At 38.8% G+C, this 23,866-nt stretch overlaps 1 protein-coding gene across 2 annotated transcripts; it reads left to right on the top strand.

Moving 5' to 3' along the window:
* The first annotated feature begins 3,332 nt into the window (after positions 1-3,332).
* On the top strand, positions 3,333-20,866 carry LOC121959242 (cadherin-related family member 1a). 2 transcript variants are annotated; one of them, XM_088069634.1, is made up of 17 exons: positions 3,333-3,496; positions 3,905-4,000; positions 4,318-4,463; positions 4,545-4,595; positions 4,942-5,031; positions 5,199-5,285; positions 6,792-6,908; positions 9,771-9,914; positions 9,998-10,076; positions 10,176-10,276; positions 10,376-10,579; positions 10,819-10,971; positions 12,373-12,537; positions 13,173-13,240; positions 15,554-15,782; positions 16,843-17,097; positions 18,254-19,280. In XM_088069634.1, exons 1-17 carry the CDS (start codon positions 3,436-3,438, stop codon positions 18,449-18,451), a joined length of 2,244 nt encoding a protein of 747 aa, XP_087925760.1. In that variant the 5' UTR covers positions 3,333-3,435; the 3' UTR covers positions 18,452-19,280. The 2 variants fall into 2 exon arrangements, with proteins under 2 accessions (XP_087925760.1, XP_087925759.1); XM_088069633.1 differs by having other exon boundaries at positions 3,335-3,496; positions 19,138-20,866.
* The last annotated feature ends 3,000 nt before the right edge of the window (positions 20,867-23,866 follow it).

Raw genomic sequence — 23,866 nt, 5'->3', positions numbered from 1 at the left:
TAGTACCAATTAGCACTTACAAAAGGTTAGAGAAATTGTTATGTTATGCTTTTTTTTCATATTATTGGGTTAATTGACTTTAAATAAGTGGAAGCTGAAAAGAAAAGGTATCTTCATTGTCCACTCACATGCAAATTTGTCTTCAGCTTCACATGCACTTAAAATCTTCACAGACATTCATACGTGTAAAAAACATGGGTTAGAATACATGAAATAAAAGCATTAAATAAGTAATAAATAAGTGTGCCAAACCATTGGGATGAAAGTGCTAACACTTAATACGTTTTTCAAATAGTCATCACAAGAAAACCACTAATGTCAAATGAAGCTGTTTCTGGAGGTTCCCTACAATGAAGTACCTGAATCCAAACACAAAGTACAAATATCTTACCAAAAAGTGACTTTGGAGGAGCTAAAGTCACCTATTAGATTAAAGCATAATAAACTACATTTTAATTGGAAATTGTACTTTTGTGTATTACAGATAAAAGCACCCAACAGTATAAAAGTATAATGTACAATGTGAGTGCGTAAAGTAGGTAGTGTACATAGTGTACCATTGCTACCTCCAATACTATTTTTTTTTTATAATAGATATAATAGATTTCATGATTTTATAACTTAACAGCATAGTGCTCTCCACATTCTCAAGGACATCTCAGATTAAAAAGAAACAAACAAATAATAATAATAACAATGGGAATAAGAATAATACAAATGACAATAATTAAAATAGGGAAAGTAAAGGTGTCTAAACAAAGCATCTAATAATTATTTCCATAGGTCTAGCACGTATTTGCTTTCTGCCTCATATTGGTTCGCCTGTCATCAGAAACCCTGAGCAGTCTATGGATTCTGTGTTTATTTTAGTGAACAGAGCCGATTTGTCATTGGCTGTCAACCAGTAAGATGCAGGAGTGTGTCACAGGACGTCACACTCTATTTTTATACCTGTGAAAGTAGGAAGTGCACAAGTCTGCACCTCTAAGTGAGTAAGTCAGTACAGTTAACACACCTGCACTTGCATGACACCTGCTTGTAATGAGTGAATCTGATTTATTTTTAAAGGTGCAAAACCCTCCCTAAGTGAAAATTGTTAGTAAAAATACAAAATATGACGTTTTGGGCTCTTGGCCGTCATCTGATATACGCAGGGTTATAAGATCCAATCATCACACTCAGTTTCCACTTTGGCCTTTTTATGAAAAAATCAAATCAGCTGCTCATTTTTTGGGCTTGTATCTCTCCGAATTTGAGAGCAATGTTTTAGTTCTGACGTGCTTAAGCTGCAAGTGATTCATACCAGGAGGATTTCTTAAAGGTTTTAGCCCGTGCTTAGTGGCAAACATCTTCCGTACAAAGACATTAAGCTGAACTAAATATAGTGGGCTTGCAGATCAAACATTTAAAATCAAACACTGACAATATTGACGATTTGTAAAAGTGTCTTGAGGCATTGTGATTGACGGGTCACCAGGTTGCGCGGGGAAAGTGGACTGCAAAGCCTCTTGGCAATAAGTGCATCACAGATCCCCGAGTGCAGCTGAGGCTTGTGTTGGTCAGCAAGCTGCCAAGCAGAGCAGCCACGGGGAAGCTTAGGCCGGTGGGACTGCTACATGTGACTAATGAGTTTGTTGAAACCCTTTAAAACACCAGCGACAGGAGCCAAATGTGCCATGTGTCCATAGTCACTAACAAAGAGAAATAAATGTGCAGCACGTGACAAAAAGGATGCTTTTTTGTGGTTCCCAGTGCATAAGCCAGTGGCATCCCAAAAGGGGCTAAGAGAGGGGTGAAATAATTCCTAGTGGACCCACTAGCCCCCCACGGTGAAAATAATGCTGTGGCACACTCATTTTTAAGCTATACCCTGTGAAACTAGACAACATAAGGCATGAGTCCAGTAGCAGCATTTAACTCTGGTTCCCTTGTCTCAAATTCATTTGTTTTTTTCGGTTGGGTTTGGCTAGATGCCTGAAATTAATCTGTGGTTAACACAAGCTCAAGAGACTTTCACGTAAAATGATCACTTGCAAATTTTGAAGCATTCATGTGTCTTAAAAAAAGACTGTTGCTAACAAGTGTCTAAATGAGACTACAGAACACCATCACACTAAGCCGTGCCAAACATGCCTTTACAGCCTCGTTGTGGTGGCGTCATTAGGTTGTGCGACCGCGGTGTACTCTGTTTTTAGCCTGACGTTAGCTTTTCACTTCTGTTGAAAGCATGAAGGCTTCCAAAATCCTAAAATTGGTGTGCATTTTTGAATATTATGTTGCTGCACAAAACATGTAAGTGTCATTAATGTTGGTTTACCACAGGGCTTTTTTTGAGTTAATGATCCAAAACCCAATAAAAAAATTGCGAAGGCTTTTTGAAGAGGGAACCAGGGTGAAGTCAGCTTCTGCATTGGCTTACAGAAAAACGTAATCTCTGGGGCACTCCACCACGTGTGCTTTTTGTGAAGGGGGCTAAATAATTCCCCAAATTTAGGCTAAATTTTGGTGTGGGAACAAATGCTATGGCCATTATCAAAGGTGCACCCAAAAGTGCTGCAGGCATGCAGTGTTTCTGAGAGCCGATGCACAAGTTAGCTTTGCCCCGATTCCTCCGTTAACAAGCCAATGGGATTTTCCCCTTGGATTTTTGCAGAAAATAAGCTCGGTGGCAACAAATGGTTTCATAATTACTCTTCTCAGTGGTAGAAACTAAAAAAAAAAAACGCAAATAAAAGTTAAAAAACAACAGCAAACATTTACACCAAACACAAGTAATAAAAGTCAGTGAATGCACTTAGTAGATAATTGCACTCTGACCAATACAATAAACACAGTCCTAGTGTTACTACAATCTACCCACATTATATAGCATAAGTATATACATATAGGTATATCAATATGAGATTCCTAAACTCTCTATATCGACATAGTTTTCAGCTATCTTATATAAAAACAGCATAACTTAATCCCTAAAATTCAGTCAGCCTCAGGATTTTTCCATATGGCCATATTTATGAAAAATTTCTGGGGAATGCCACTGATGTTTGCATAAGTTATACTCAAACACTGTGAAGCGGAAGTCTTAGTGAGTATATTATGTCATAAAATCTCTGGTTTATCTGTAATTAGGGATGCAGTGCCTCATCAGTCCATTTTTATGTGTGCAGAGGTGTGATGATCACACCTTATTGTGTGAAACCTGAACTCTCTTCCCTCCTCGAGTAGTTCTTCAGGAGAATTCAAAGAGAGAGCACTGTGGTTGGAAGATGTCTTCGGAGGGAAGGGATGCGTCACTGGATTAGTGCCTGAGAATCCATCCCAGTCTCTTCCTCCTGAGCTCACTGAGACGCCTCCAGAAGGGCACGACACTCGCTGCACGCTTTCCCTCCGCCAAGCCTTCCACATGAACCAGCCAAGCCTTGCCTCCCTGCCAGGATGAGGAAAGAAAAGAAAACGCATGCTTTACTGTTTCTCCTCCTGCTTCACTTCACCTTGGGTAAGTCTTTGTTTTTCTTTGTCTTTTCTTGTCTTGTTCTTCATGTGTGTGGTTAAGACCTCTTGGCTTGCTCTTATCTGGTTAATCCTCTAACACACAGAGGGCATGACCATCTTAGTGGAGACTGCTCATGCTGCTTGTGCTCTAAATGTGTGAGAGTATGTTTGTGTTGTGATAGTGGAAACTTCAATCCAAATATATTCATATTTTTTTTCTGCCTGCTTTCGGTTCCTGCCCTTTTTAGCAAGTGAGTGCAACAGTTCTTTGTTAATTACCAAAGCATTTTCACTAGAAATGAAACGAATTATAAACAAATCTTTAAAATTTATGCAGCATTTGTTTAGCTGTATGCAGTACTTGGAGTCATTTCTAACTTGGAACATGTTTATTTGTTTTTTTTAAATAAAGGGCAATCAGACTATGCTCCGTATTTTTACGATAATGGACCTAGCAGTATACATGGGAATATGGCCTTGTTCAGCATCTCTGAGGATACACCAGTTGGTAAGTCATGTTTCAAACATTCCAGATTTTGTTAATTTCAGTTTTGTTCAAAGCTGTTCATTTTTTAATATGTAAGTGTAAAGATGAAATCATCACGCTGGTGTTAAGGCACCAGCTAATCACTGTAAGACCTTTTGGATTGTGACGTACACTCTGACTTACGGAAAGAAAACAATATGGGTGGTGACTCATCTGACCTCATTATTAAATGTGCCATTCACACTGAATAAGACACAAGAATTAAAACAAAGGATTTGCATAATGTACATACAACAACACGTTTTGTTTGACAGTCTTTGTTAATTTTCACCACACAGGGACACAGATATACATTCTGAATGGTACAGATCCAGAGGGAGATCCGGTGCGATATGGTCTGACTTTTGAAAAGGGCTCGAAAGAATATTTTAGGGTGGACTCCAGGTCAGGAAACGTGACTCTGATTCAGGAGCTCGACAGAGAGGTGAGGCTGCCACTGAGATCCTTATTTTTGTGAAACGTGCTGCAATTCTGTTCAATGTGACATCTCGCCTTTTGTTTGTAGAAACAAGATGAAATCTCGGTGGTGGTGAGCATAACAGATGGTCGCAATAAAGTAAGTTTTTTCTGTTTTTGTGATGAATTTTTGTTTATGCTTTATTGTCATCAATCCACTGCATTTACACTGCAATATATGTGTAACCAAAAACAATTATAGTGAGAGGACAGAAAAGGAGAGAACAAAGATAGATCTTTGGAAAAAAATATACCTATGACAAAATGTGTGCTGTGACAGAATGCTAATATTAGGACATTAACCACGCTTACAGTCCATTTTCCACAAATAATGTATTAAAAAATATAGATCATCAGTGAAGGATTTCTCTCTCTAAAAGGATTTAGCCTTGAGATAAATACCAGCTGTTGGTAATTGTTTTCTTTTGCCTTCTCGTTGTTTTTAGGTTATTGAGACGGTTAGAGTGTTTGTCACTGATGCCAACGATGAACCACCTGAATTTCAAAACCTGCCTTTCATCATTGACATCCCAGAGGTACAGTACATCTAATGAATACACCCAGTACAATATAATAAATACATAAATTATTTCTATAGATCTTTCTGTACCTTAAACGAGCTCTGAATCTGCTAATTTAGTCAAACAAATAATTGAGAATAAAGTGGCTTTAAGGGTTTTAAAATGTCTTATCTCTTCACTAGGATACTGCTCCAGGAAGCAGCATTTACAGAGTCCAGGCATTGGACAGAGACATGGGATCAGGAGGCAGCGTCTCATATTATCTACAGGTAAGCTTTGATTTTATGCAGATGATGCACAGTTGTGACCCTGCAATCACTAAAGCTTTGTCTTGGTTAAATTCAGTGCTAGACTGATTTTTTTCTAATTGAGTTAAAACAATGCTACCCAAGGATGTGCTGTTTTGTTTGCAAATCTACCACTAAATTTCAGGCACACACTGGAGGCTTTGTGTTTTGTGTTTTTGTTTTGTTGTTTAAAATTTAAGCAAGTTTTATATATTGAAAACCAAAAAGAAAATTAGATGCATGATGCACATTTTGTTAACATAAACATAAATTGATAACATAGCCAATATCTTATCTGACAACCGACATCAAACGTACAATTAACATTACAGACGAGTCTGTGAGCAACGGAATAGCAAACAAACCTACGTTGCATGCTGCACCTGCATCAGGGGAACTGTTTCTGAATTTGGTTGATGCTTGACATTATTAACTGCGAGATTTTTAAAGCACAGTAATCAAATGTGGTTTTGATGATAATTTGATTAATTAATTTTTAATGTTTGAGACCAGTTTAATACATAAACATGTACAATTGCCTATGTAAATTTGAAACAGTGATATTAACCTTCCAGAATTTTATTGCAGTTTTTGTGAAACTGATGAACATTTCATTTGAATTTTCAGCGCTAGATTTTGATATTTACTTATATAAACTTTTAATATACCCAGAGCCAAACATTTCGTAAAATGTGATTCATGCTTTTTTGTTTAGTTTTGTTTTGCTCTGACTGCTGCAGGTGAAAAAATCTTTCTCCACATAAAGCAGCCAGTAACCAGAAAAATGACCTATTTTAGCTTCCTTGCCAGTGGCCTCCGTTGATTTATAAGATTTTACTAATCGCATGTACAGTAGAGCATCAGCCTAGATCTCTAGACCTCTTTACTCCTACACCCTGGAATACACCCTGAAGTCTGCCAACAAGTTTATCCTCTCAGTTCCCAAATCCTTATTTGAAAGTGTGAGCAAGCATTTCTGTTTGCACTTTGTAAAAAGTTATTTTTATCTTTTTACTGCTTCACACTATTATTAATGCATTTCTATAGTGTGATTCCATTTCCACTTTTGATTGACGTAAAAATGCAAATTATTTGTGGCATTACAACTGCTCCATTATTATCAACATTGTGATACTGTTAACTGACTTGGTGTGGCTCTAACACCAGGGGTTGAGACTGGAGGTCGAGGTGACATTATTAGAGCTGTGCTGCCATGTGGGGTGTGGAAAAGGGCATCCGAATGATGGGACGGTGTGTGGTGGGAAAGATTAATCTCATACCAGAGAGCAGTCTGGGAATGGTGTTACTTTAGTGGATTAAATTTCAATTACATTTGAGCAAGGCACTGAAGGCTTAATAGGGGCTTAGGTTTGGTCTGGGCCAACAGCTGACAGCACAGTAGTTGTTTCTGTTCATGTGTCAACTGTGCAAAAAAATGTGTATTTACTGCATGAACACTGCTAACTGTTTTGCTTTATACATTATCAGACCTTGCCGTTTGCCAAGTTTACCATCGATGGGCACAGCGGGATCCTGAGAGTCAAACCTGGTGAGACTTTGGACTATGAGACCACGCCCACGCACTTTGTGACAGTGGTTGCAAAGGTGAGAGGTCACACCTTACACCCTCTAATTTTTTGTTTGTCTTCTCAGGTACCCATGATACACACATTCACTCTTGAACTCATTCACAACTGTTTGTATGCACAAATTTATGCTCAATGAGTGCATGAAAATGTTTTGTGCACAAAGCCGGGATTCATCAATATTTTTTTGCCTGAATTTATTTGTCAATAACTAAAATATTCAACAACAATATAATCTACAACATTACAAAGGAAAAAAAATAGATAGCAAGAAGGAAGCAAGAATTGTTTTAAAACAATTATCAATGAAACTGTCAGATCCTTCTTTATTACTCATTTTTGATTCACTAAAAATGCAAAAGTCCTTAAATTGTATTCTGACCATCATGGCGGTTTCCTAAGTTTTTACCAACATGATTGAAATCAAATATTTGCAGTGGGGATGATGGCATTTGTATTGACTTGGGCTGGGTACTGGTATGCTATACCTTTTAATGTTCTATCAAAATAATCCAGTACCAAGTAGTATTGTCTCTATTCAAAAACTCCAGTCTTGACTCCCTGCTGGATCAGCAAACTTTCTGTTGCTGCCTTCTCAGGAGACGCTCTCCTCCCACTGAGTCTGCCCGGTTAGCACAAGCTAACTCAGCTGCAGGGCTACCATCCAACATGTAGCTACCAAGTATTCTTTATAAACTTACACCAACACTGAAACCGCTGGACTCTGTCGGCTTAACTGTTAGATTACATTGGCCTTGTGATGCTGACAGTAAGCCATGTTAGTGTGACTCTCACGGTTCTATATGCAGCGCTCACACTCCAGCAGCAGCTACCCCACTGTTTGTGGTGTGCTGAAGTCGAGTGTGGCGTTTACAACAGAGTTGGCAGTTTATCATGCAGAGATGTCACCAAAACCTTCGAAAGTATGGCTACATAACACTGTTAGTATGAGTATCATTTTAAGGGTGCTAGTATCGGTACAGGTGTCATTTTTAAACCATACCCAGCCCAAATGACAGCCATAAAGTAGCGTATTACAATCACAGTATGAAACAACAGCTAAAATAAGTAGCACTTAAGACCACGGCCAGCCTGACATCAGCACCAGAAATAAGGGCGTGGCAGTAGGCTGTTTAGGCGCAAGCCTGTTAATTTAGATTCACCAACATATGCACCAGTAAGAGTAAAATTTGCCAGTGCACACTTGTCAAGAATTTGATGGCAGTTTTGTGTGGTCACTTATTTTGTGCACATTTGAGTAAATACGTTCCATTTTGAGCAGCAGCTGTGAATGCAGGTTTTGCTGGTCCGACCAAGCGTTAAAAGTTTCAGATTGAGCCATGTTGTAGTGTTGCAGTTTTAAACATCAGCTTTAATCAAGTTTAAGCAGAGAAAATTACAGGTGATTGTCAATAACTCCAAAAACCTTTCTCCAAGAGCATTTCTTGCTTCCAAAAGCAGAAAGTTTTTAATGAGCTGAAATCTGCTTCTGTACTACTTTGCACATGAAACATTTGGCAGGAAAGCTCGGCAGCTCAGCAGCTCGGCAGCCCGTCTGTTGGTGGCCAAAGGTCGGGAAAAGTTCAGTCATGACTAAGCATTCTGGACAGCAACACTTTGCTGAATTTCCAGTCTCAGTGTGTGAAGTGTTGACAGTGTTGCTCCCAGCGAGAGTAACCTGAAGTGTAATCTTTCCACTCTGAGTAATGATACAATGGGGAGTTTATTTTTCTATCCTCAGCTCCTCTTTGTGTCTGTGGAATAACATACATACAGCATTTAGTGATGCTTTAAAAACATATCAATCAATTTTATGAACATGTAAGATTTGTAATGCAGCTAGCTCAATCAATATAATTGGTTTAACTCTTTCAAACTAAAACAGCAAATAGGCTTGATTTTTGTCAAAAACATGGGAAGAAGGTAATGATTACCCTAACAAGAAATGGCCCAAAAATGAACAAGAAATTAGTAAAAAAAGTTACAATAATATTACATAAAAACCTGAAAGAATATATATATAGTCTCTAATAATCCCCCACAGGCAATTTTCACACATTTTCTTGTCCCCTTTTACCTCGTATTTTATGTCATGTTTTTCAATTTGCGAGACATTTCTTGCCAAGTTACTCATTGCATTTTTTCTCCGGATTTCAAAAGAAATCAAACCAATTATCGCCGGTTTCAGAGGTGTAAATGGTTGTGAAAAGTGTCTGAATGCAGCATAAGAAAACTGAAGTCGACACAGAAAAATATAATAAATAAATAAAATATAAATATATATAAATATATATAAATATAAATATATATAAATATATATAAATATATATAAATAAATATATATAAATAAATATAAAATATATAATATAATATAATATTTATATAATATATAAATAAATAAATATATTTTGTTGTCTCTGAAGAATAATAATATAATTAACGAAGCCATGCAAATTAAGTTAGAGAGTCCAGTGTCCCCTATTATACTGAATCTGACATGCTGAGAGTGGATTAAGAGGTTTACGTCTCATCTTTAAACAGACACTTAGCCAACAAGGCAATTTGCAAGTATGTGGAGCTTGTAAACAGAAATTCATCAAACCATTTTAAGCTTGACATCTGGTTGGTGGTGGGAGGCCTCTTATGATGTTATTTTAGTTAAGTAAAATGTGGGAATGAACTCATAGTAAAATGCATTTTATGAATAAGGAGATCAAAAATACCACAAAACACAGATGTTACTTGATGATACCATACAAAGATTTTTAAAAAAATCTAACATTGTGTGTGTTACACATTATAAAATGTTTAACACACAGCTTTAGCACTACATAATGAAATGTGCTCATTTTGCTCTCTGCCTCATGATTTGTTTTCTCAGGATGGAGGTGGAAAGTACAAGGGGAAGCACCAGGTGTTGACCTCCACAGCCACCATGACAATCAATGTACTTGATGCCCAAGACATGCCTCCATCCTTCGTAGGAACCCCTTACTTTGGCTATGTCTACGAAGTCTCAGTCCCTGTAAGTCCTCCTCTTTTTCCTCACACACTAGTCTTGTTAACATGTAAATGTGTGTAAGAGTAATTATATTTTCTTTCTGTCAGGGTTCTGAAATATTCACTGTGTACGCTAAAGATGGTGATCAAGGCAATCCGAACCCCATTCATTATTCCATTATGAATGGTAAGAACAATACACCATGAAATGAAGATTCAAATTGAAATATATTGTTAAGTCTTTGTTAGACACATTTACAGCATGTTTTTTTTTATCTCCTTTCAGGCAGTGATGGCGTCTTTGACATAAATAGCACCAGTGGATGCATCACTCTGACAACCCTTCCAACACTGCTGAGAAATGAATTATATGAAATTATAGTCAAGGTAATGTTTTTTCTTGTGGTTGTGGTTATTTCTTGGGAATTACATTAATCTCTTACAATTTAACCTACTGCTGACTGCACTGACTGATTTGAAACCCAGGCATCAGAGGTTGGACCAAACAATGAGCCTCAGGAATACGACATTACCACGGTGACGATCCGGGTCGTGGATCTCAACAACCACCCTCCAACCTTTTACGGAGAGAACGGACCACAGAGCAAGTTTGAGGTCACCATGTACGAGCATCCTCCTGCAGGGGAGATCCTCCGAGGCTTTAAGATCACCGTCAATGACTCTGATCAGGTACATTTTTTCTACATATCCTCTGGTTCCCTGTCTTTGGTTTGTGTACCTGCAATCCCTCAATTAACATACATTCATCAAGACATTTACCAGGTTGTTTCCCTTTTTTTCTCAATCCACCAAAGTTTGCTGAAGTCCTCTTGAATCTGATGATTGTCTTGTTTTTTTTCTGTCAGCATCTTTCTTGTTTACTGAACAAATTCAGTCTTTACATTCTTACTGTTTGTTTTTCTTTGCAGGGAGCAAACGCTAAATTCAAACTGAGACTTGTGGGGCCGAGTCGAGTGCTGCGAGTGGTTCCCCAGACAGTCCTCAATGAAGCGCAGGTGACGATCATTGTGGAGGACACATCTGGCATCGACTATGAAAAGGGGCCGACTCTTTCTTTTAAGGTTAGGCTTCATATATCCCTAAACTATGGATGGTTATTATAGCAATTACACCATTATTTAAACTAGGTCTGCAACTAGTTAATATATTCACCTTTTCTTTGACTCTTGGCTAACTTTTATTTAAAATGATTATTTACTTTGCACAGAGCCTAAAACAATCCCAGAACCCAACAGTTATCAGTCTGACAACAATAAATCCTCTGAGGGCAACGCTCAAGGTTTCGGCCACTCGTCCTCTTTGGTGTGCATGTCATTTCAGCTAATCTCCTTAAACAGATTTCTGCTTATTATTGTGGCAATATTTTAAACGATTTTCAGTCATCCAGGTCATGGTAACTCTAAGTGCGGAATCGCTGGCAACTGGACTTTCTTGAGTTTCTTTAAGTTGTTTTACCTCTCATCCAAGAGGCTTCTTCAGTTCTGACAGACTGGTGGGGACTCGTCTCGTCAATGAAAATTCAACACAGATTTCGACATAGTTTTTATTATCAAGATCTATTCTTATCTTGTCAACATCTCCTTTTTGTCATGAAAAAGGTTGCTGACGAATCATTTTTGTCATTGTTTTTGGCATCTTAATAAAAACTGGTGGGGAGAAGACGATAGCTGATAGGTTCTGAGATTGCATTTCGTCCAAAGCTTTCTGTCTTTCCAGGCGGGCTGCTTATCTGCCGCCTAAATGTGATTGGTCAATACGGCTTGGACTACAAACTGAAAGCAGAGTGCTTCTGATGCCAAAATCTTCTGCAGTTGCCCAAAGATTTTGCATTCATTTGCAGATATCTGTTTGTAGAGATTAAGGCCAAGATCATGTCTTTGTTTTATGAGAACCATTCTCACATTTAAGATGCTGTAACTATAGCAGTTATTTGCCATATATTTATAAATGTAATAGTTACTTTGTTATTAAAATTGACACGCATTCATGGTCCCCTGAGGATAAATTGTACAGACTTCCCTCTCGCTCCACCTGCAATCACCAGAAAAAATATTGGCATTGTACATTTCTGCAAACCACAATATGTTAAATTTATATTTTTCATATGTAGCGGACATGTTGAAACTAAATTTTCAACTTTTAATATCCATTTTTATTTTGTGACAAAGCTGGTTAAGCACAGTTAGGTTTAGTAACATAATCCACTGGGTGAAGGTAGGGAAAAAAAATCATGTTTTGACTTAAAATACCCAGTTTTGTCACCACAAACACAGCTGGAAAGTTCAGTGGTCTCGAACAGTTTGGTTTTTAATGAGCATTACAGCCATTACAGATCTGCTTGTGTGGCTGTAGACTCTTTTACTCTTCAGCTACTGTGATCTTTTTTGTCTACAAACCTATAAATGAATCAACTAAATGTTTCATCACTGATTAAATGACAATTTGCATGTATCTTGCTGCAGCTGCTGGCGGTGGAGATCGACACACCTGAGAGGTTCAGTGCAACTGCGGACATAGTGATCAACCTGCTGGACACAAATGACAACATCCCCAAATTCACATCTGAGTATTACATCGCCAGAGTCCCAGAGAACTCCCCTGGAGGCTCCACTGTTGTGACTGTGACAGTGAGTTAATCACGATTAAACTCTGCTTTTACCTGACCAAAGTGATTACATAATCCACCAATCCTCCAATAAATGCATATTACTCTGTGCAGTTCATTAGATGAAAGCAGGTTGTCGTCAGACAAAAAAAAAGCTCAGTGTTCCCTAGGTTTTGTAGATCCTAGTTGTGAAATTCATGCCTCAGTGTAAAAACTCTGGCAAGTTTATGTTATACCTCAGACAGGGCTTTTATTATTAGAAATACTGAAACATTTATCTCTTCCTTTCTGTTACATTGTGTAACCAGGCAACATTTCCGAGCTTCACTGTATGGAGTAAAAAGCTTAATTTGCCAAGGTTAATCATGTTGACCTATACCTCCATCCCCACTCACCACATGAAGAGACTTATAGCCTGCCCCACCCACATGAGCTTAAGACCCTGGCTGGTTATCCTCAGCCAGCGCTAGTAAATAAACATCTATACATGGACCACCTTCAGTGACCTTGGTGGAGTATTTTCCCCCCATTGTAGCTAGATTTATTAAAATCAGATTGGTTTATAGTCTTGCTCACAAAGTTGACATTTTTCACACTTTATCGCATTTGCTATAATTATATGGGTTTTAATCTCCTTCCTGTTTTTTTTATCTCCAGGCAAATGATCCTGATTCAGGGCCCTGGGGTGAAGTCAAATACACGATTTATGGATCAGGATCAGATTTGTAAGTCAAAACCTTTCATTCCTGCCAGATTCGCTTTGGTCTTATCAGATACTTAACTCTTGCACTTCCGCAAAGCACATTTCATAGCCTAAAAAGTTGTTTTTATGCACTTATGACTCACGACTGCTCAGAGGCTCAGGGTGTCTAGTAAACTCAGCCAGCAGGACACCTAGTCTTGATTCATCTTTGTGTCTTTGATGGAAGAGGTAAGCAGGAAACCAGTTTTGATTGGGCCCTCTGCTGCACAAACAGCTCGCTCTAAAATGGCTGCAAGATGCTGGCTAATCTCCTAATTGGATTGGAGGGTTAAAAATAGACAGCCTGGCCTGTCTCACATAGGGAGAGCCAATTAACATGCAATGTGACAGCTGGAGCCACAGAAACGGCAGCTTTGAGAAGCAAGTCAGCATGCAGCGAAGGAAAAGTGAGAATTTATGCCCGTCTCCCGGCAGCGTCCTGAGTTAATTGTGTGAAAGTTATCAGTTTCAAGGCAACTTGTGAATTTTCAAAGTGGAAAAGGAGACAGAATAGGCAGTTGGATAAAATGGCAATAAGCCTGATGTTGAAATGGAAAGCACACAAAAAGCACAAACCTACAAAAATGCTTTAAATTAATTTGCTATGTGTAAAATATGTGAATAGAATATCTTTGTCGTTATTCTGATTGCAGTCATAAAAAAGTGACACAATCTAAGTGAAAATCGTGCACTCTATCACATAGCAAGGGGTGTATTCACATGCACACTGTTTGCCTCAGTGTTTGTGAAAAAGTCAGATGATCTCAACTTCTACACATAAGATCTTTGAAGTTACAAACTGTTTTGGATCCAGATCTGAACTAAAATATAACAAATGTAGTTGAACATTTGTGAAAGACATTATAACAATTTATGTAAACTTGGCTATTTCTATAAGGACATGGAAAAAACAATGTTAGGAAAAAAAAGCATCACAGCAAAGCAGTTACAAAAACATCATTGAAACTACTATCAGGACTTAATCTGGTGACATTTGACTACAAATGATATATAAATTAAAATTGACTCTATGCCTCACATGTCAGGAGTTGTGAAACAAATAATAAAGTGTTTTAAAAATGGCCATATGTTGCTGTTTCTTGATCCAGATCAGGGCCACAAACTTACCAGTTGTTCTTCGGCCTATCCTAACTTTTTATCAAAAGTCACTGAAATCTGTCAAATTGTCACTGAGTTATCAGGTAAAGGAAAAAATACTTGAATTTGAAAAGTACAAAGATGATAAGGGTGGAGCTGTCCAGGAAAGGCAATAAAACTGAAAGTTAATCTGAATCAACAGGCACACAAATAAACAAATATTCAGGACAAAAACATACAAAACATTATTGGTGGAGATCACTTTAGATTTATTTGATCCTCGGTGAGAAAAGTCACATGCTGAAGTAGCAGGGGAAACAGACAAAGGAAATAGAAAACATAAAGAACCTGAACAGCATTTAGTGCTGATAAAATCAACTCTATATTAGTATGAGAACCAGTACTATTGTTTCTTTTTAAATGAATGCTTCTCTCCCCACGTGGTTGTTTTGTGAATCAGTTAATAAACTCCTGTTATCTTGAAAACCTCAAAATGCATGCATTTTTACTTAAACCTTACTAAACCCTCACTTGTCTATGAGACTATTTAACATTTTAGCAAAAATGCATGTGTTTGGGAACTAATGAGCATGCAATTTGATTAATTAGACAATACTCGATATGTGAGAGTTAAGTATCTGTTCTGTAAACAGATGTTTCGATATATCTTTTGCTAAATGCAGACCCATTTTTTTTCAGTTAATGAAGAATATTTGCCTTGTTTGGATTATTTGTTCACTGGAGCCATGTAAAGAAAAATAGAGTTTTCTTCCCAAATTTAACATAACTTGCTGAAAGTAAGTGACAAACAAATGATAATTTTGCAAGTGACATATTCCTTTAAATCAAAGACACCCCTGAAATACCTGAAAGATTAAGATCTCATCAGCTGTCTTTTGTTTAGACCAACAAGTGGATATGTTCACTTCTCTTTGTGAGTCAAATGGTATCTGTTAACATAAGCTGAACGTTTTTCTTCATGCATTTTGTTTGTATTTTTTCTATGTATTTTGACACCATGTTTCCTGCGATAAAGGATGGAAGTCTGCTTTATATAGTGAACTATTATTGTAATTCGTGTCGAGGTCCTCAGGATGCGATGTGCTGTGAATTAGTATGCCTGTATAAGACCTGGTGTGTGTTTAACACAGAGCAGACATCTGTGGCTATTATCACACTCTATCTGAACCACCTGCAGGTTTACCATCCACCCGTCATCAGGCCTCATCTCCACGCAGCCCTGGACCAGCCTGGACGCAGAGGTCAGGTCTAAATACAACTTCTACGTAAAGGCTGAAGATTCAGAAGGAAAGTACGGCTTGTCTGAAGTCTTTGTCACTGTCCTTGACATGAACGACCACTCTCCAACATTTGATGAAAATTTCCTGGAAAAAACGATGATTATTGGTACACCTGTCAGAGTAGAGGTACGTATTGCCAACTAATTTCCCCTTTTACTGAAAATCAATAAAAACAAAATTTTTTGTAGTTAAACTGACAGTTATTGAATAATGTAGGGAAGTTCAGAACTGCTAATATTAAAATGAAATAATCCAAAAAGAATGAATTAATGTTAAAAAATATCTAATGTTTGAAAAAAAAACATAACTGCTTAAGCTAGGAGATGAAGTTAGTGAATATTTCTATTTATCTTATTGTCTTTGATAAAATAATTATTAGGCCTCAGCAGTCCAGTATGCAGCTTATAACAGAGACAGTTTGGAATACTTTTGATGATTGTTTGAAGTACTAATCCATAGTCAGTGCGTTATCTACAACAGATGATGCTCATTGCACTCCATCTTTGAAGAAGTAGGCAGGAATACCGCCATGGAAGCTGGGCTATGCACATTATGTGAAAGGGGGAACCAGCAAAGCATATTTTTCACCACCTAAAAAAGACTCATTCAGAAAAATCACTGTACCTGTAAGGTGTATTTAGAATATTTCCATCCCTTTACCTTGCTGCCAAATTGAACTGAAACAAAGCCAGACTAGATTACCAACAAAAGTAATTCTACCTCGCAGAACATCGGAGTTGCTGGTCTATTGTCGCCGGTTTGGATTCACCAAAGCCACACAGTAACACAAACTGATAGAGGCAGTGGTAGATCAGCAACTCCCGTGTTCTGCAAGGTAAAATTACTGTTTTTGTCAAGTCAGGTTTCTGTGAAGAGAGCATAACTGAATATAACAGTGTCAGTTTCCCATCAGAAAGAGCTGTCTGATGGAAAGGTACAGCGGTGAAAATATTCTTTATAGTGTACAGTTAAACTGATATTGTTTTTGGAGGTGGCTAAAATGTGTTTTCCTGCTGCTCCCCTCCATAGCAGTACATTACTTAGCTTTCGGTATCCCTGCCTTGCTTGAATACCATCTAAAGTAATATGCAGACTACAGCTAGGTACCTCATACAATCCCGATCTAAACTTTCCCTTTAAAATGATCAAAACATGCAACGACTTATTGTTATTCTACTTTTTACAGGCAATGGATGATGATGCAGAGTCACCAAACAATGTCATTGAGTACTCCATTATGAGGGCTGATCCTGACAATGCGTTTGAAATAAACGCAGACACTGGGGAGATCAAGCTGAAGCCGTATATTAATTCCATGGAGATTGTGCAAAACATCACCAAGCAGAAAGACTGCAAATGGTCTCTGGTTGTCCAAGCCAGGGACAGAGGCTCGCCATCCTTCAGCACAACGGCCATGGTCAACATCGATATCACAGAGGCGGTAAGATATAGTTCTGACTTGCAGCATGCTTGCAGTGCTTTCTATTTCAAGCTTTAGGCAGCTGTAGATTCAAGCTGTTTAACATGAAATAATAGGCTTTGCTGTCATGCTACGTAGCTGCTAATTCAGCATCCTTAAATCATCCAGTCACACTTCATTGATCTCATATTCTTTAAAAGATAATGCTGGTCATTTTTATGCTTTTAGTATTATTAACAAACCCCATAAAGAGACCAAAACCAACAATGAATTTATCCTGAATCACACTTTCCCATTACACATTTGAAGTTGTAATAACGAAGCATTTTTTAATAGTTATCTATTTTGCTGCTGTAAATGTTGGTCCTTGATAAAAAGGTTTTTAATCTATGAAGTCTGCAGATGTACATATTGTTAATATGGATTTTGGTCCATGCAAGTGAGCAAACTGTCTAACAACTCAAGGGGATTTTTCCTATTTTGGCAACCCTAAGGGTGCTCATATATACCACTGATTTATAAAACAATAATTAATTATTTGAATAAAAAACTTAGAATTTCATTATTTTGCCAAAAGAAATTAGCTACTTTCCACAACACAAAAAAATACTGTCACTAGTTATTATATTTTCAAAATAAACTACAGGGGCCATGGTCAACACTGTTATTGGTAGAACTTTATTATGACCATTATCAGTGGATAATAAATTGATAGTTCATTAAGCTTTAGGCAATAGTTATTTTGGTGTCAACAAACAATGAAATGAAATTAATAATGTTTAGTAATAATTAGTAATGCCATAACTTATGTTATTTGAACAGCTTAGTGTCATTTTACACATTATATTACTTATTCATGAATAATAATTGGTTTGATCATGTCACAACACTGTAGTTTAACAATTAAACTATGGTAAAAAAAAAAAAAAATGACTTAAGCACACATAGGCCGTTAGTTGTGTAAATTCATACTGGTTTTTGTTTCTCCAGTAAATTTCAAGTTACAAATATAAGACATAAGATTTAAAGTAACAGGAGCATTATACTTTAAAGTTTTCAGTCATCAACATCAACCCATGTTTTATTCCATGTTTATCATGATTTAATTCCTTCACTACATGATGAGATGACTCAGTGTCTTTGGTGTTGTTTCTGTGTTGTGATTCGTGCTTTTCAGATCAAAGGTCGAATTATTTCATACTTCATGGGACTCAGCAAACGCCCGCTGACTGTTTTTGGAATTTGTTTCAGCATTGTCTGTTCCCTCATTTTACTAACAATCTGCATATCCACAATCCTGTACTGCAACGCAGTGAAAAAGTCCAGAATTAACCCTGAGAGTAACTATATCAAAGTGATACGCAGAATCAAGTGAGAGATATTTGAAACCTTCACTTGATTACTCATTTATAACCTTCAAAAAGACATTTATTTTTTTACTGTTTAGTCTGTAAAAGAGTACCGGAGCACATTTGAGGAAATTATATTACAGTAGAAACTTTTTTTTAAGTTTCTTTTTTCCTTTTAAAAAAAAGATTTTTTGTTTTTGATTGGGAAATCTTCTAAAATGAAAAGTTTTTCTAATGATGTAGTTATGGTCTTCATGCCACCAAAACCCCCAGGCCATGAGTCACACTTTAAAGCTGTCATGGTGACAAATATGGAGCCTTTTTTTTTTATGTAAACCTGGATGCTCACGAAATCTCCATTTTTCTTCATTTCATTCCATTTTGGTGTGATGAACTGTCATTCAGCTGTCATCAGTCACATGCCAAAGAGAAATCCTAATGCACCGCACTGCCAGACGCATTCCCAACAACTAATGTTGTGCATAGTTCATTGCTTTGCACTAGCAGTCCTGCACGTTAGGACAGAGGAAGACGGATGTCTGAGTGTGAGTGTGAGGGCGTCCCATTGCTTGTAGAAATGTTGTTTGGGCCTCCTCTGTCAGTGCTTTGCGCATCCATTTCATGCTTGCATGCTTTGGACAAATGCTGCGTTAACACTTGGATTCAGTCCCTTGGACTTGATTTAAACTATTCTATTTGTGCTCTTTCGCAGACTCCTCTCAAGGGGCCTATGGCGGCCTTTTTAATGAAAAGTAGGGACAATCCTTTGAAAGCTCTAGGCATGGTTACTGTTATCATAAGCTTATTGGTAGGGATGACTGTCTTGATCTCTACGGCTATGTACATGCGCACCTCAAAGTCAAACAGGATCATGCCAGCACGTCGCATCATCAAGAGGCGACCCCGGGACCAGCAGCCCTGGAACTTCAAGATGCCTGTTGTCAAATTCAGTAACTCTGCAGATAAGTTCCTTATTGAGGACCAAGAGAGGACCAACCAGCGGCGTTCCAGCAGCCCCAGGCCGAAGCCTCCACCCCCCAGTGCTCCTCCACCTCCATCTAACATCCGTCCCAATGAGAGGCCCCGAGCGGTCCCAACAATATCTGGTACATTGGTCCCAACAATATCTGGTGCACTGGCTTCCAAAGGTTCAAAGAAAGCTAAATCTAGTCGCCGCAAAGAAGGAAATGTTAGTTCTGCTTTGGTGTCAGAGCTTAAAAAGAAGCTGGAACAGAAAATTATTGAGAGCAACCAAGGTTATTATTAATTCAGTAGCACAAACATCTTGTTCAAGACCCCTTAGACTTAACCATTCTTAGCTCATCTACTATTCGAGAGTTCTCACCTGATCTGCACGTGATGATCTGGCAGGGTGGGCCTACCTGTAGATTAGTCATGAGTAAATGGTCCGAGGGGCGTAACAGGAAGGATAACAGATATTTATGTCCTAAGACAAGGTATTATACAAGTTGGCATCCTCATTTGACCTGACCTAAGGCAAAAAAGTAGAAAAGTCGAGTCTGTTTGTGCAGTGGGAGGCTATTCACACTGCCATCTTGAGGAAGGTTAAATCATTTTAGCAGCAAGAAGGACCAGTGGACATTGCCCAAGGAGAGGATTACCAAGATTTATTGTGTATACATAAATTGCATAACTTCCTGAAAAGTGTAAATGTAATGTCTGTCAAAACAGAATTAGGATTTCACCCAATTAGTTCTACAAAAGAAAAAAATTTAAAAATCTTCTTGCTCACTGGAGCGTGCAGCTGAATGACACGGTCTTACAAAATGACACTGCTTCTTATAAAGTGCTAAAGGACGTGTGTGTTAATATTTTTACTGTGTTACATCAGCCGCTTGAAAGCTGAGAGGTTGCTCTTTTGTATATTTACAATGTGCCACTGTAGGTTTTCACAGTAACATGAGCTATAACAGAGTTGCTTTTATTCATTTGAGTGTGTTAATCTAGAAAAATGCTTTTATATAAATAATATGGGTCCATTTGAAATGGATATATATGCATATATGGCAAGATATGAACATTTCCCTGTTTTATCTTGCAGCAGGAAATAACATACAGTACAGATGGAATCATCTAACTCCACTTGAGATTTTCACGCACAGATCAATATGTATATAATCTGCTTGGATATTCCCTGTGTAGATATAGATATTGAATATAGAGTCTGTGTCAAACATTTATGTCCCACTCACAGTTACTTTCCATGTTACTTTTCAATGCCTTCAAATGTAGGCAAATGAAATTAATTTAATTGCCGTAACCCATATCGTGTATCTGACTATATCTTAACTTATAACTATCTTAAATAAGTTGAGATAAACTATATATCTTAACTATAAATTACACTTGCCTGGTCCTCAAAGTAATACATTTGTACCGTCTTTGTACTGTCTTGATTTTGAATAAATATTTGAAAATAATTTTTATGTGCTCCATTTTTTTTTACTTTGTTAGGCTATGTTGTTGTTTTTTTGAAAATCAGTTAAGATTGGAGCATTAAGTTTCTTTCTGTCTTTATTTGTTTTTGTTTGTTTGAATTTCTTCAGAATTGGCACAAACATCCGCTGGGACTGTAGAATGTGAGTAGATTTAAGACATCTTGTACTATATCTTTTTATGACTAACTGTACAAGGATTTTCCATTTTCTTCCACTTATCCGGGGCCAGGTCGTGGGGGCGTCCCTCTCCCCAGCAGCACTTTCCAGCTTCTCCTGGGGGACCCCAGAGCATTCCCAAACCAGATGAGATAATCCCTCCAGCATGTTCCTTGTCTGCCCTGGGACCTCCTACCAGTTGGACATGTCCGAAACAGCTCTAACAGGAGGCGCCGAGGAGGGATCCTGATCAGATGCCCGAACCACCTCAACTGGCCCCTTTCGACATGACGGAGCTCTACTCCAAGCTCCCTCTGGATGTCCGAGCTCATCACCCTATCTCTAAGGCTGTGCCCAGCCACCCCACCGAGGAAACCCATTCCAGCAGCTCGTCCTTTTGGTCACTACCCAGAGCTCATGACCATTGGTCAGGGTTGGGACGTAGATGGATGTAGAGCTTTGCCTTCTGGCTCAGGTCCCTCCTCACCACAACAGTCTGGTTGATGGCCCGCATCACTGCTGATGCTGCACCAAACCGTCTGTCCATGCCACGCTCCCTTTTACCGTCAGTCGTGAACAAGATCCCGAGATACTTGAACTCCTTCACTTTGGGCAGCAACTCTCTCCTGACCACTTCACGCTCATCTGTAAACGGCCTTAGTACATGCTGGAGGTCATGGTGTGATGAAGCCAACAGAACAACATCATCTGCAAAAAGAAGAGATGCAATTCTGAGGGCCCCGACCGGACCCCATCCTCCCCAGCTGCACCTTGAGATCCTGTCCATGAGTAACACAAACACAAATCCAATTGGTGACAAGGGACAACCCTGCCGGAGGCCAACACCAACTGGGAAAGTGTTTATGCTTTATGCTGGGTATGCAGACACAGCTCTCACTTTGGTTATACAGGGACTGGATGGCTCTCAGCAGCGACCGCGGTACCCCGTATTCCCACCCCACTCCCCAAGAGACGTGGTTGTAGACCTTCTCCAAGTCCACAAAACACATGTAGACCGTATGAGCAAACTCCCACTCCAGCAACCCCATAAGGGTAAAGAGCTGGACCACTGTTCCACAACCAGGACGGAACCCGCATTTTTCCGAGGTGCAAAAATCCACCAGATCCTCCTTTCCACCACCCTGAGGTAAACTTTTCCATAGAGGCCAAGCCATGGGATACCTCGGTTTTTTGAGCACGCCCTCTGGTTCCCTGTTTTGAAAATCGGAACCACTACCCCTGTCTGCCACCCAGCAGGCACTGGGTCCGACCTCCATGCGACACTCAAAAGGTGTGTCAGCCAAGACAACCCAACAGTGTCCAGAGTCCTTCAATGCCAATCTCATCCACACCTACCACCTTGCCACCGAGGACGTTTTTGACTACCTCAGCAACCTCTGCCAGGGTTATCGATGGAGGTTTTCTTGAGTTCTTAGACTCTGCCTTCTACCTGAAGGACTTGCTGGCTGGGTTCAGGGGTTCCTCAAAGTGTTCCTTCCACCACTCAACAATATCCCCAGTTCAGATTTGCAGTTCTCCTCCCCTGCTGAGCACAGCCCGGGACAATTCCTGCTTTTCCCTTCTGCAGATGTTTGCTAGAACTTCCTTGAAGCCAACCAAAAGTCCTTCTGCATAAGTTTTTGCTTTAGCGACCTCCTCAGCTGCAGCCTTTCTAGAAAACCGGTACCTGTCTGCTCCTTCAGGAGACTACCGACCAAAAATCTCAAAAGGCCTCCCTCCTTAGCTTGACAGCCTCCTTCACCACTGGTGTCCACCAGCGGGTCCTTCAGTTGCGGCCACCACAGAGACCAACAACCCAGCAGTCGCCTCCAGAACAGAGTAGTGAAGGGATGACATATTTTTGTAGGCCAACTAGCAAGTAAGCATCGCACTGGTTCCCTTGTCAAAACCTTATGGGATTTTTGAATACGATTTTTTTTTTCTCCAAAAATAAGCTCTGTGGCAAACACAAGTTTATGAAACTTACACGTTTTGTTCAGCGTGATAATCTTCACAGATGAGCACCACTTTTGTCTGATTTGAAGTGTTAATGAAATTTCCCAAGGCAAAAAGCTATTGTTACGCTATACACAAACTACATTGTGGAAAAATATTCTAAACAGATAAATCTACAAGTTACAATGCTACTCTGAGTTGCTGTGTCCGCTGTGATGACGTCTAACGTCCCAGACAAACACTGTAGTCCCATTTAGCCACTTGTTAGAAACCACCTTTTTTAAGAAGAAAAAAACCTTAAAATATCAAAAATCGTGTTTAAACAGACATATTTTATGATGCAGAACAAAATGTGTCAATATGTTTAGCTTGTGTTAACCAGAGACCTTATTTAGGGCATTTTGGGACTCATTACCTCACCACTATATGGAGGTTTGTGACATAGATTGCTAAGATTCTTTGTTCCCAGCGTCCCCAAGGAAGTACGAAAAGTTTGTCTGGAGATGGGAGTTGAAGACTTGGTGGACAGCAGCCTCCAGCAGACATCCCCAGTTCATCCTAACTACAGTATAGGGTCTATCCAGTAGCCATCTGCGACCTCATCCAACTCATCAGGTGCTGATCAATGACTTTGTATCCGATTTGGGAAGCTGTGCTGTACTGTGATTTTGATGTGTGATTTTGGTAAACATGATATAGTATGACTTTTTAGTGCAATTCTGGATGACATGCTATAGCATGACTTTTTGGTGCTATTTTGGACAACATAATTTAGTATGACTTTTTAATTCATATTTTGAAGGACATGCTATAGTATGACATTTTGGTGCTATTTTGGACCACATGCTAAGTATGACATTTTTAATTCAT

Source organism: Plectropomus leopardus, chromosome 19 (assembly GCF_026936395.1).
Source record: "Plectropomus leopardus strain MGB_pleo_1.0 chromosome 19, ASM2693639v1, whole genome shotgun sequence".
In the NCBI taxonomy this organism is placed as follows: domain Eukaryota; kingdom Metazoa; phylum Chordata; class Actinopteri; order Perciformes; family Serranidae; genus Plectropomus; species Plectropomus leopardus.
Note: the sequence above shows the minus strand (reverse complement) of the source record. Positions and strands in the feature narration are given on the sequence as shown.